This window comes from Centruroides sculpturatus, unplaced genomic scaffold (genome assembly GCF_000671375.1).
Source record: "Centruroides sculpturatus isolate CEXI.00-Female unplaced genomic scaffold, Cexi_2.0 scaffold835, whole genome shotgun sequence".
Taxonomy (NCBI): Eukaryota; Metazoa; Arthropoda; class Arachnida; order Scorpiones; family Buthidae; genus Centruroides; species Centruroides sculpturatus.
Genome location: NW_019384995.1, coordinates 240583 through 252264, shown reverse-complemented (window position 1 = coordinate 252264; position 11682 = coordinate 240583). Strand labels below are relative to the sequence as shown.

At 31.4% G+C, this 11682-nt stretch overlaps 3 protein-coding genes across 3 annotated transcripts in view; 1 reads left to right on the top strand and 2 right to left on the bottom strand.

Annotated features, from left to right (window-relative positions):
- Positions 1-25: 25 nt before the first annotated feature.
- LOC111633108 (acyloxyacyl hydrolase-like) lies at positions 26-5297 on the bottom strand. The gene is made up of 9 exons (XM_023377641.1): positions 5162-5297; positions 4193-4258; positions 4046-4116; positions 3915-3975; positions 3653-3723; positions 3518-3567; positions 3056-3199; positions 465-534; positions 26-397 (listed from the first exon to the last, which is right to left on the bottom strand). The coding sequence occupies exons 6-9, from the start codon at positions 3554-3556 to the stop codon at positions 252-254; spliced, it is 399 nt and encodes a 132-aa protein (XP_023233409.1). The 5' UTR covers positions 3557-3567; positions 3653-3723; positions 3915-3975; positions 4046-4116; positions 4193-4258; positions 5162-5297; the 3' UTR covers positions 26-251.
- Positions 2209-11682, top strand: part of LOC111633111 (anillin-like) — a 90984-nt gene continuing 81510 nt past the window's right edge. Inside the window, exon 1 of the mRNA XM_023377644.1 lies at positions 2209-2311. The gene's annotated coding sequence lies outside the window, so the exon portion shown is untranslated. The remainder of the gene's footprint in view (positions 2312-11682) is intronic.
- On the bottom strand, positions 6165-10709 carry LOC111633112 (acyloxyacyl hydrolase-like). The gene is made up of 10 exons (XM_023377646.1): positions 10677-10709; positions 10069-10138; positions 9888-10001; positions 7811-7847; positions 7367-7435; positions 7078-7153; positions 6792-7007; positions 6627-6723; positions 6477-6553; positions 6165-6407 (listed from the first exon to the last, which is right to left on the bottom strand). The coding sequence occupies exons 1-10, from the start codon at positions 10707-10709 to the stop codon at positions 6285-6287; spliced, it is 912 nt and encodes a 303-aa protein (XP_023233414.1). The 3' UTR covers positions 6165-6284.

Genomic DNA, 11682 nt, shown 5'->3' with positions numbered 1-11682 from the left:
GTGCAGTAATGTGCTCATTGAAATGTTTTAGCAGGTTTTTCAATCTTAAGTACAGTATAGTCAGAAAGAGCTTGCACAAACAAGCTGGATGCAGACAGCAGTGTGTGCTGTTACAAAATGCACAGCAATATCTGCAATGTTCAGATTGTATATAAATTATCAAATTTTGCAAAAGTACAAAACCATCCAGTGATCTGACATTTTCAATAATCCAGCACTGCTGTGATTCTGTGGATGCCAGATTAAGACTTCTACTGTAATATGAATATATATGAAACAATACCATTAACAGCCAAATTTTGATAATCTCTATGATTACATAAATTGTGTTCCCTTAATCTAAAATACAAAGAATCTGTATATCCTTGAAGTGTAGGCCAAGAGAAATTCTTATAACCTGAAAATAAATAACAACAACATAATTTTATGTACTGATTATTATCTTGTTTAAATAAAATGGTTACCTGTTGCAAATGATGTTTCAGGCCAGTCAAGTTCATTTCCAAGAATGAATTCAAGATGTGTAAAATATTTCTAAAATCAAATGAAAGGTTTGTATATAGTGTAAATAATCAGAAAGATTAACTAGTCTTTCTGAAAAATTTATGATTTTTAAGAAAGAATAATTATTTCTTATCTGTTTAATCTGAAAACAAGAACATTTTTACTCTAAAAATAATGAAATAATACTTAATTTAGATATGCTTGTTGGAAGATGACACCATTTCATAATAAGAGTGTTGTACTGTAATACTGTATAATTCATTGTGAAAACTTTGGCAACACTAACAGGTAGGTTACTGAAATAACACTTTAGTACAATTTACCAAACAAAAATCTAAATGAAGGAAACGGGTGTCTGTAGGATACCTTTGTATGCTCTTTTAATTTGTGTATTGCCGGATGGCTGAGTGGTCAAGGTGGCAGCCTACCGCTCTGGGGGACCCGGGATCGGGTCCAGACGGATGAAAAAATCGCTAGAAATTTTTCGGGGGGGTGGTCCGTTCGGATATATCAGGCTTTTTTGAAAAGGTGGCAACTTAGTGTTGCCACCTTTTCAAAATCGCTGACCCGGACGGCAGGTGAGATTTGTTCCTGACGCATGTGTATGTCATTTTGCAATGCGAAGAATAATGTGCAGTGCCTGCCGGTTCTAAATTAGTTACGGACTTGGGTAGGAGTAACGTAAGTAACCTAAATTAAGAAAGAACAACTACAAATGAGTTAGCTCTATTGACTATTGCAGACGTGTACGAATACGAATTGTACAAGCAAAAAAAAAAAGTCGACAGGTTGCGCACGATATTCCCGAACAAAAGTAATAGTTCGCCCGGACGATTCCCGTACTGTCCGGGTGAAAACCGGGTGGGTGGTAATACTAGTCGGGCTCCGCCCCGCTGTGGGCCTGGCCGAACCCATAATGGGCTTGCTTTTTTAAAAAGGCTTTTAGTGCCCACAGGGCAGAAAGAATTAAAATAAAAAAAGTATGGAAGAAGAAGCCTGACATCGGGAAAATATTTAAAGATATTAATTTGAACACATTTGGATTAGAAATAGAATTGGAGCAGGAAGCCGATGCAGTGCCGGCCTGAGGCAAGTTTTAGGATGGAGCGAGATCCTATTATGGCGCCCCTCTTGGTTGCCCCTAATTTATACCCTTTAATTAATTTTCTTTACCATTGAGGCGCCCCCTAGGACTTAGCGCCTGAAGCGGTTGCTCCGTTCGTCCTATGGTAGGGTCGGCTGTGAGCCGATGTCGCGGCGTACTTCCTAGACATCTCGATCAAGGTAAATGGAAACGCTGTCACCAAGGGTATTTACGGGAAGCCTACATATAATGCAATGTTCATACCGTGAGTCTCCCACGACCCAGTGAGCTATAGCAGCATTTAGAGCTCTCATAAAACGAGCTTATACGCATTGTAACGATAAGATAAGAAAGCTAGAATATATCGAGCAGATGGCTCGTCAGGTTGGGGTCAAGAGAAAAACGATAAAGAGAATGATATACAAATGGAGAATTCAAGACGCAGAGACAAAAAGAAATGATATGCGGAAAGAATTTGCAATTGTTGAGTACATAGCAACCCTCCGAAATGTTTATTAATTTTGCACGTGTCGTGAGATATTATATAATACGTAAAAATAACAAGCACGCCCGTTTTTTTAAAATTTGCGTATTCCAAAATTAGAAGCTTTAAAAAACCGTTTTGGAATATGAACGACTTTGTTCTTTTTGTGAAATTTTAAATTTTATGTATTTTCCTGAAGATAGTCAATTAAAAGGACCGAAGACGTTAGATTAATAAATGTAAGTTACTGCATATTTAATGATTACGGGTTTGTTATTGTGAGGGTGCAGTTATGGAAAGGATTCAAAACGTTACTTTTAAGTTTACAACATTTCAAACATTTGTTTAAACTTAGGCTATCTTCAGCAAATAACAAACTTTTTAAGTGGGTTCATTAAGTGGAAAAAATTTAAAAGTTTAAATGCTGAAAATATGCCTAAATTTAGGCCAAAAACAGTACATATGTTAGTATTTTTGTAAGTAATATATATATTTAAAAAATTCGCTATTTTTTAAAATAAATAATAAATTGATTATTTTAAAGCATGTTACTTTTAAACAGAATAATGTTTTATCACATGACACAAAGAATAACTCAGTGAAAATTAAGAGTTTAATGGGACTGGCAGGAAAGGAAATTTGCTAATAATTCTCTAAATTTTAATTTTAATTTTACAAAATAGAAAAAATATTTGAAAACAATAAGGAAGTTAAAAATCATAATTGAATCAAAGTCTGGAAAAATATTTTGTAAGATTGCATGAAATTGCTCAGATTAAAGAAAAAGATTATTGGTGGATATTATTTTTTGAAAAATTAAAGTAGTTTTGAATGTTAATTGTTTGTATTTTACTTTAGAAATGCATAAATTTTCTGGATACTTTACTATAACAGATGCATATTATTTTTCTTAAATTTTAATGAGAAAGTCTAGATAATTTTTCTTCTGGATTTATAATGTAATTTAATAAAATTTAATTTACTTTTAAAAATTCTCTAGCAGTAAACCATTGCAAAGGAACATGTAAACGAGCACCGACTGAATCTCCTATGTATACAAGACCACGTGGATTTGTTCTTTCACAAAGCTCTTTTTCGTATGGTTCACCTGTAATTTTATCTGTACCCTGCAATGACAAATCTTAAGTTATAGAGAACTAAATTATAATTTATGAGTAATTTTTATATCACTAAAAGCTTTTTAAAACTATTAATAGAGTAAAATGACATTTAAAATTTATTTTAATTAAGAAATAATTAAAACATTACAGAACCATTCTAAAGATTATAATATGTGATAGTAGTGATTAGGATGAAACAACTATAATTAATTGGAAAAATTAGTTTCTTAACAGATTTGTGTGTATAAAAGAATAAATTTTAAGTTGAATGAGTTTTTTAATGACAAACTTGAACTTTGAACCGGAAAATATATTGTTACTCACCCATATTCCATTACAGTTTTGAATCAATATCTCTATCATAATCGGCAGGTCTAAGAAGAAGCACAATTGATAAAACACTGATAAATTAACTAACAATATTAAATATGAGTGTTAATTTTGAATAAATTTGGTTACCTGCGACCTGGTTGAATATGTTTAGTCAAGTCATTGCAGTCTTTTCCTCTCCAAGAACTACCTCTCCAATCCTAACATAATTATTAATTAAATTATTTAATTTTGAAAGTAACAAAATAAAGCTCTAAAGTATAGAAGTTACAAAGTTATTTAATTGTTGAAGCTTTAAACTATACAAAATTTAATAAGAGTTTTGTTTAAAAAGTTTTAAGTATCAAATTTTTTACAATATTTTAAAAATAATTTACATTTAATAATTTACCTAAATAGTACTGTAACTATCACCATCCAGATCTATGAGTGGTTTGGCTTGATTTAAAAATCTATTATAAAATAATATAATTTTTAAAAGACAAATTTTAATTTTAATGAAAAAATGAATTTTATTATTACCTGTCAATCATATCACACAAAAACCGTAACACTTCATGATCACAAAATGAATTTGTACTTTTAACATTTAACTACATGTTAAAAAAAGTACATTCAAATTAATTACAGTAATAGATGATGATTAAAATGTAAAAGTTTTTTTTTAACCTGTAAAATATTTTGCAAAGTTCTAGAAGCTTGTTGAGACTTCATAACAGCTGGATACATTCCTTCCTATAAATGTTTTATTTGTTAAATTCAAAATATTAAAAAAGTAAGAATAACAAGTTATAGAAACTAACTTTAGGTATAGGAAAAAGATGGTAAAATTCTTCACACTTATCAACACGACATATGCCCACACTATAACAAATTACATCTGGAGATTCTTTCCTCACCATTCTAAAGGTTTTGAAACAATGTTAAAGGAAAATGAAAATCTAAATTTAGTCTAATAAATGATTACTTGTGACATTTTTTCACTCTTTCCGTCCTGTGGGCACTAAGAGGGCCTCTTTTTGCAAGCCCATTACGGGTTCGACCAGGCCCACAATGGGGCTGCCGGGTAGTGAGGGGCGGGGCCCGAAAAATTCCTGGGGATTTTTCGACCCGTTCGGAGTCGAACCCGGGTCCCCCAGAGCGGTAGGCTGCCACCTTGACCGCTCGGCCATTCGGCCGCTACTTGTGACATTGTCACAATGCTGGGCTGCAATTTTTGATAATTTTACTTTAAAAATCGCGTGACTTCCTGCTCCTAAGCTTTCAACACCTAGTCTTGATTTTCATCTAACTTTGCTTTTGGGATCAATGAAAGTCAAAAGACAACTGGAATCTATAGGTCTGCAATTTGAAAATTGCGTCTCAGTAAGTTCTACTATATTCGCTAAATATTTCTTCAGATTTAAAACAATGTATGCAGAAATAAATTTTTGAATAAATGAAAAATTTTAAAAAGTACACTACGTGCCTATTAAAAATAATTGTACAAAAAATAAAGTAGGCCGAAAAAATAAAAAAGTACTTGTTTTTTTATTATATTTTTGTATTACCTTCAATGCCGATTATCTTAAAAATCAAAATACAGTACGCAAGTCTATTATTTAGTTTAAGAATTTTTTATAAATAGAAAATTCTTACTTGGGTATTAAAATAGGACCCCATCTTTTCACTAAAATTCGACACAACTGCGCAAATGTAGTTGGAAAAACGTCACAGATATTGGAAACGACATCAGTTATAGTTTTAGATTCTACTTCAGCAATTTGTTCCAATAATCCAACAGCAATAGTACAAGCTAAAAAAATAAGTAATAAGTTATTTAAAAAATATGTATACAGTATACTTACATNTTTACAAAAAAGTTATTTAAATTATAAATACAAAAAAATTACAGCAATTGTATATAATGATAAAGTATATAGCAACATTTACAGAACCAATTTCTGGCATATAATACAAAAAAACAAATACTGTACAATCATTTTTCAACTCCTGAGTTCTTCAGGTTTGACAGAATGGTTACCAGATGAAATGTTATTAGAGCAAACATCTATTTGTAAAAATTTTTAAAACAATGTCATTTGAATAACCTTTCAAAATTATAAACATAAATTTACTGTTACATTGGCATTGTCATGTGCATAATCATTCAATTAACCAATACAGGTGGTGTCAAGCAGGGCTTGACAGGCCATTGAAAATGCCATTTCCTCCTTAAAATTTATACAAGATGACTCAAAGTTAGCTTTAAAACTTTTTATGGTGTCCAACCATCTGAGAAGCTCTGTGTGTGATGTTATGAAGAGAAGTTTGACCCATGTGAAGACCACAACTATTTTCAGATCTGCTGTATACAGAGAGGGATGTCGATGTTCTAGCATGTCTTTGAGTCATCTTGTATAAATTTTAAAAAGAAAATGGTGTTGTCAATGGCCTGGCAGGCCCTGCTCAACACAACATTGTAGTGGTTAATTGAATGATCATTATGGCAACAATGCCTATGTAACAGTAAATTTTTGTTCATAATTTCTAAAGGTCATTTGAATTACATTGTTTAAAAAATTTTTACTAGTAGATGATTCTTCTGATAACATTTCATCTGATAACCATTCTGTCAAACCTGAAGTATACAGGAGTTGGAAAATGTTTGTGCAGTGTTCGTTTTTTTGTATTATACACACCAGAAATCAGTTCTCTCTGTTGTTACATATATCCTGGTGTAGGGTGGTGTATTTTTTTGATAAATTATGTTTAGAATGATTTAATGTCCACCTTGATTACCAAACAGTATTTGAATCATTTCATTATTTGGATTAGCTTTACCAACAATATTTCTTTCTACTAGTTCTCTCCAAATTACTTTTGTAATAAAAGGATGTAATTTCTGAAAATAATATAAAAAGATTTCACTATAATTTAATATAATTTTTCTACTAGTCAAGATAAATCTTACCTGTAAAGGATGAAAGCTAAAACTCAGTTCTAACATTTCCCATATTAAATATCCTGATTGTTGCCATTCACACATTACTAAGTGATTAATACAAATAATTATTGTTAAATATAAATATAATTTTAAAATTTATAGCAGATAACATTTTACCTTGATGTAATGGATTATGCATATAATGGAGTTTAAATGACTTGAATTTATATGAAACACTTATTTGTTTTAAGACATTGGAAAGTTCCTCTCCTCTCTACATAAAAATATAAATTTTATTTTCAATAATTGCTTATTATATTAAGATAAGATTTAAAAATTTACCTTTGAAGTAGCTGTTCTTATAGTTTCATTTTTATTCAACCATTGATAACACGGACCAATTTTCATAAAATTAAACCAATTATATAAGTCGTCATAAGTTACATCTTTATTTACTTGTCCTAGAGGATGTAAATGTTTTGCCATTGTAGGATAAATAAAAGAACCATTTACTAAACCCATTAACACAACATGACTATTGGGAGGTAATGTATTTTCCTGTTGAAAATTTAGCTTTAAAAACCAAGAAAATTAAAGTATTTATATTAGAATAAAACTTAGATTTTACCAAAAAGTTTAGACTTTTTAATACATTTTTCTTAAATTTTTCTGGTTTAATTAAGTCATCTAAAGAATTCATATAACTAAAAAAAACAATTGTTATTTATGAATGTTAATTTCTTAATTTCAATCAGCCATGATTTTTTTAATGAAATTTAAAAAATAAATTATATAAAACATATTTAAATGATTATATTAAATTTAAGTTTTAATATGATATAGAGTTAAATTTATAATTTTATTTAATTTATGAAAATGTCTTAACTAATTTATATTTAATTTATAGAATTACTTGCACTGAACAGATATCATTTACCATCATATCATAGGCAATCACAGGTAATGATGTCTTGTTATGAGAAATTCTACAAAAAAAATAATAAATTGGTTTAGAGAGGATATATAACATTTATTCTAATAAAAACAGTTTTCATGTGTTGTTATATATTCTAGAGAATTAAGTAGATAATGTTATCATTGATGTCTAAACAATTACTTATTTAATCAGTTTTTTAGAGTTAAATTAATACTTGATATTAGGCCTGAAACTTCTTTCATTTAAAATTTTGATCTTTTCCTACATTGTCAGAATAAATACCCAAGAATATAACCATTTAAAATGGAGAAAAAGTCCAAAAGTATTTTGGATTGTACTTAAATATTTTGGACATTATCTATTTTACAAGAATTTTTGAGCTTAATACTGTATATTGAGTAGTACTGTGGAAGTATAAACTTACTCTTTAATATATTTAATTGTCTCTTCACTGTCTGCTCCTAATAATAATTTTATTGTTAATAATAATTAATCACAATATTAATATAGCAGAAGTTTAATCTGGCATCCTATAATCCAGAATGTGAGGCAATCTGGCTCCCTCTGAAAAGTAGTTAATAATCTGAAATTATCTGATCATCATCCAGCATGGTTTTCTGTGAATCTGAATTTATTTGCACATGTATATTAAGGATTTGGGTGGAAATTGAGGTGAAGATGGATGTGGCTGTGTACACTATTACATATCATCTGTGGGATCAGCAGTGATGTGATCAAGAGAAATAACTCATTACAGCATCTTGTTTTATGGTTTGACACCTTCACTGATGCTTCTCTGTGCCTAATAAATGTTTATGCTACAATCATTAAAGTTGGTGCAAACATGCTGAAAGCTGCTAACAGATTAAGAACAGAAGTAGTGTTTGTGCATGCAAAAACACTTTTAGCAAGCATGGACTCAAAATTGTAGTAAAGTCCAAGAAGTTATGGGCATTTAAAAACTTGACAAGCTTGTCAGTATACTTATAAAATATTTTGGATGACCACTGTAATTGCCAGGAACTGGTTTTTTTAATGTTTGTGTTATTAACCAGAATTTTGAAAGAAGAGGACTTTCCCAAGACAACAACGTCATTCTTGTGCCAAAAGATGCACAGCACATCCCCTCACAGAAACATTGTTATATCATCATCTGGCAGATATTTTCATTGATCCAACCAACAGATTAGTGAGTGAGTACCATTTTTAAATAAACTACAGAGGGACTTTTATTTGAAAGTTGGTTACCTGTGATTGCAATATCATTGAATTTCAATCTGCATACAATGTTAAAATTAGTGTATAATGCTTGCACTAAAGTGGAACAGTGTGAGTTGTTCTGAAAAAGTCACAATAGAAACTTTATGCATAACTTTATGATAAGAAGTTCTATATCAAGCAAAGGGAGAAAGTGCACTTCTCAAATGTTTCAAGAAAATCAAACTTAAAAATCCTGAGAAACTTAAGAGTAAATTTTGTAGAACCTTTTCTTGAATACCACATTGTTTGGAAGTATATATCTTATCCATATTTGTGAGCTTGCTTTGTTTGCCTGTCAATGAATGAGTTTTTTTATTTTGAAACCAATATAATTTTTACATAATTGTAAATTATATTTGGATTTAAGCAATAAGATAAATTAAAAAATTATTAGTATTAAGTAAGTTGATATTATGATTTACTGACACACACAAGAATTCATCTTTCATTGATATTTCTCTGGTTTCTTGTTTCTATTATAAGTACGTTATTTTTTCATAATTAATATTGCAAGCAGACAGTTGAAAGAAAATTATAACATAAGAGTCATAAAATCATAAACTATAAAATAAGTAATTATTTAAATTTTAAAAATAAACTCTAAATTTTTTTTAACAGAGAATGACTCTGGGAGCAGATTTTCAAGGAAGACAAGAAAAATACATTTTTGATAGAAAATGAATGGACAAAGCCCATGATGTTTACAGTTATTTTATGTAAAAATTATTATTTTCAAATAAAAGTTTATTTGACAGGCAAACAGCAATCTCACAAATATGATTAAGCTACATTATAGTTTGAATCATGTGGTCTTTGATGAAAGATTCTGTAAAACTTATAAGTTTCTTGGAATTTAACTTTTTATTTTCTTGAAAATGAGAAGTGCACAATTTTGCCCTTTTCTGAATAAATATTACAGTACAGTATATAGATATGAGTTATTGTGAATGTTGAGTTGGTGCAGTAATGTGCTCATTGAAATGTTTTAGCAGGTTTTTCAATCTTAAGTACAGTATAGTCAGAAAGAGCTTGCACAAACAAGCTGGATGCAGACAGCAGTGTGTGCTGTTACAAAATGCACAGCAATATCTGCAATGTTCAGATTGTATATAAATTATCAAATTTTGCAAAAGTACAAAACCATCCAGTGATCTGACATTTTCAATAATCCAGCACTGCTGTGATTCTGTGGATGCCAGATTAAGACTTCTACTGTAATATGAATATATATGAAACAATACCATTAACAGCCAAATTTTGATAATCTCTATGATTACATAAATTGTGTTCCCTTAATCTAAAATACAAAGAATCTGTATATCCTTGAAGTGTAGGCCAAGAGAAATTCTTATAACCTGAAAATAAATAACAACAACATAATTTTATGTACTGATTATTATCTTGTTTAAATAAAATGTTTACCTGTTGCAAATGATGTTTCAGGCCAGTCAAGTTCATTTCCAAGAATGAATTCAAGATGTGTAAAATATTTCTAAAATCAAATGAAAGGTTTGTAGATAGTGTAAATAATCAGAAAGATTAACTAGTCTTTCTGAAAAATTTATGATTTTTAAGAAAGAAGAATTATTTCTTATCTGTTTAATCTGAAAACAAGAACATTTTTACTCTAAAAATAATGAAATAATACTTAATTTAGATATGCTTGTTGGAAGATGACACCATTTCATAATAAGAGTGTTGTACTGTAATACTGTATAATTCATTGTGAAAACTTTGGCAACACTAACAGGTAGGTTACTGAAATAACACTTTAGTACAATTTACCAAACAAAAATCTAAATGAAGGAAACGGGTGTCTGTAGGATACCTTTGTATGCTCTTTTAATTTGTGTATTGCCGGATGGCTGAGTGGTCAAGGTGGCAGCCTACCGCTCTGGGGGACCCGGGATCGGGTCCATACGGATGAAAAAATCGCTAGAAATTTTTCGGGGGGGGTGGTCCGTTCGGATATATCAGGCTTTTTTGAAAAGGTGGCAACTTAGTGTTGCCACCTTTTCAAAATCGCTGACCCGGACGGCAGGTGAGATTTGTTCCTGACGCATGTGTATGTCATTTTGCAATGCGAAGAATAATGTGCAGTGCCTGCCGGTTCTAAATTAGTTACGGACTTGGGTAGGAGTAACGTAAGTAACCTAAATTAAGAAAGAACAACTACAAATGAGTTAGCTCTATTGACTATTGCAGACGTGTACGAATACGAATCGTACAAGCAAAAAAAAAAAGTCGACAGGTTGCGCACGATATTCCCGAACAAAAGTAATAGTTCGCCCGGACGATTCCCGTACTGTCCGGGTGAAAACCGGGTGGGTGGTAATACTAGTCGGGCTCCGCCCCACTGTGGGCCTGGCCGAACCCATAATGGGCTTGCTTTTTTAAAAAGGCTTTTAGTGCCCACAGGGCAGAAAGAATTAAAATAAAAAAAGTATGGAAGAAGAAGCCTGACATCGGGAAAATATTTAAAGATATTAATTTGAACACATTTGGATTAGAAATAGAATTGGAGCAGGAAGCCGATGCAGTGCCGGCCTGAGGCAAGTTTTAGGATGGAGCGAGATCCTATTATGGCGCCCCTCTTGGTTGCCCCTAATTTATACCCTTTAATTAATTTTCTTTACCATTGAGGCGCCCCCTAGGACTTAGCGCCTGAAGCGGTTGCTCCGTTCGTCCTATGGTAGGGTCGGCTGTGAGCCGATGTCGCGGCGTACTTCCTAGACATCTCGATCAAGGTAAATGGAAACGCTGTCACCAAGGGTATTTACGGGAAGCCTACATATAATGCAATGTTCATACCGTGAGTCTCCCACGACCCAGTGAGCTATAGCAGCATTTAGAGCTCTCATAAAACGAGCTTATACGCATTGTAACGATAAGATAAGAAAGCTAGAATATATCGAGCAGATGGCTCGTCAGGTTGGGGTCAAGAGAAAAACGATAAAGAGAATGATATACAAATGGAGAATTCAAGACGCAGAGACAAAAAGAAATGATATGCGGAAAGAATTTGCAATTGTTGAG

What these genes read in the sequence shown, in the direction of transcription:
- LOC111633108 (XM_023377641.1), bottom strand. Translation starts at nt 3,556, where the DNA reads ATGATAGAGATATTGATTCAAAACTGTAATGGAATATGG. An exon ending in AAAACTGTAATGGAATATGG is followed by an intron (nt 3,200 to 3,517) that starts GTGAGTAACAAT and finishes TTGTCATTGCAG; the next exon opens with GGTACAGATAAAATTACAGG. An exon ending in TGAAACATCATTTGCAACAG is followed by an intron (nt 398 to 464) that starts GTAACCATTTTA and finishes ATTTATTTTCAG; the next exon opens with GTTATAAGAATTTCTCTTGG.
- LOC111633112 (XM_023377646.1), bottom strand. Translation starts at nt 10,709, where the DNA reads ATGCGTCAGGAACAAATCTCACCTGCCGTCCGG. An exon ending in TAAAAAGTCTAAACTTTTTG is followed by an intron (nt 7,008 to 7,077) that starts GTAAAATCTAAG and finishes AATTTTCAACAG; the next exon opens with GAAAATACATTACCTCCCAA. An exon ending in TAAGAACAGCTACTTCAAAG is followed by an intron (nt 6,724 to 6,791) that starts GTAAATTTTTAA and finishes ATTTTTATGTAG; the next exon opens with AGAGGAGAGGAACTTTCCAA.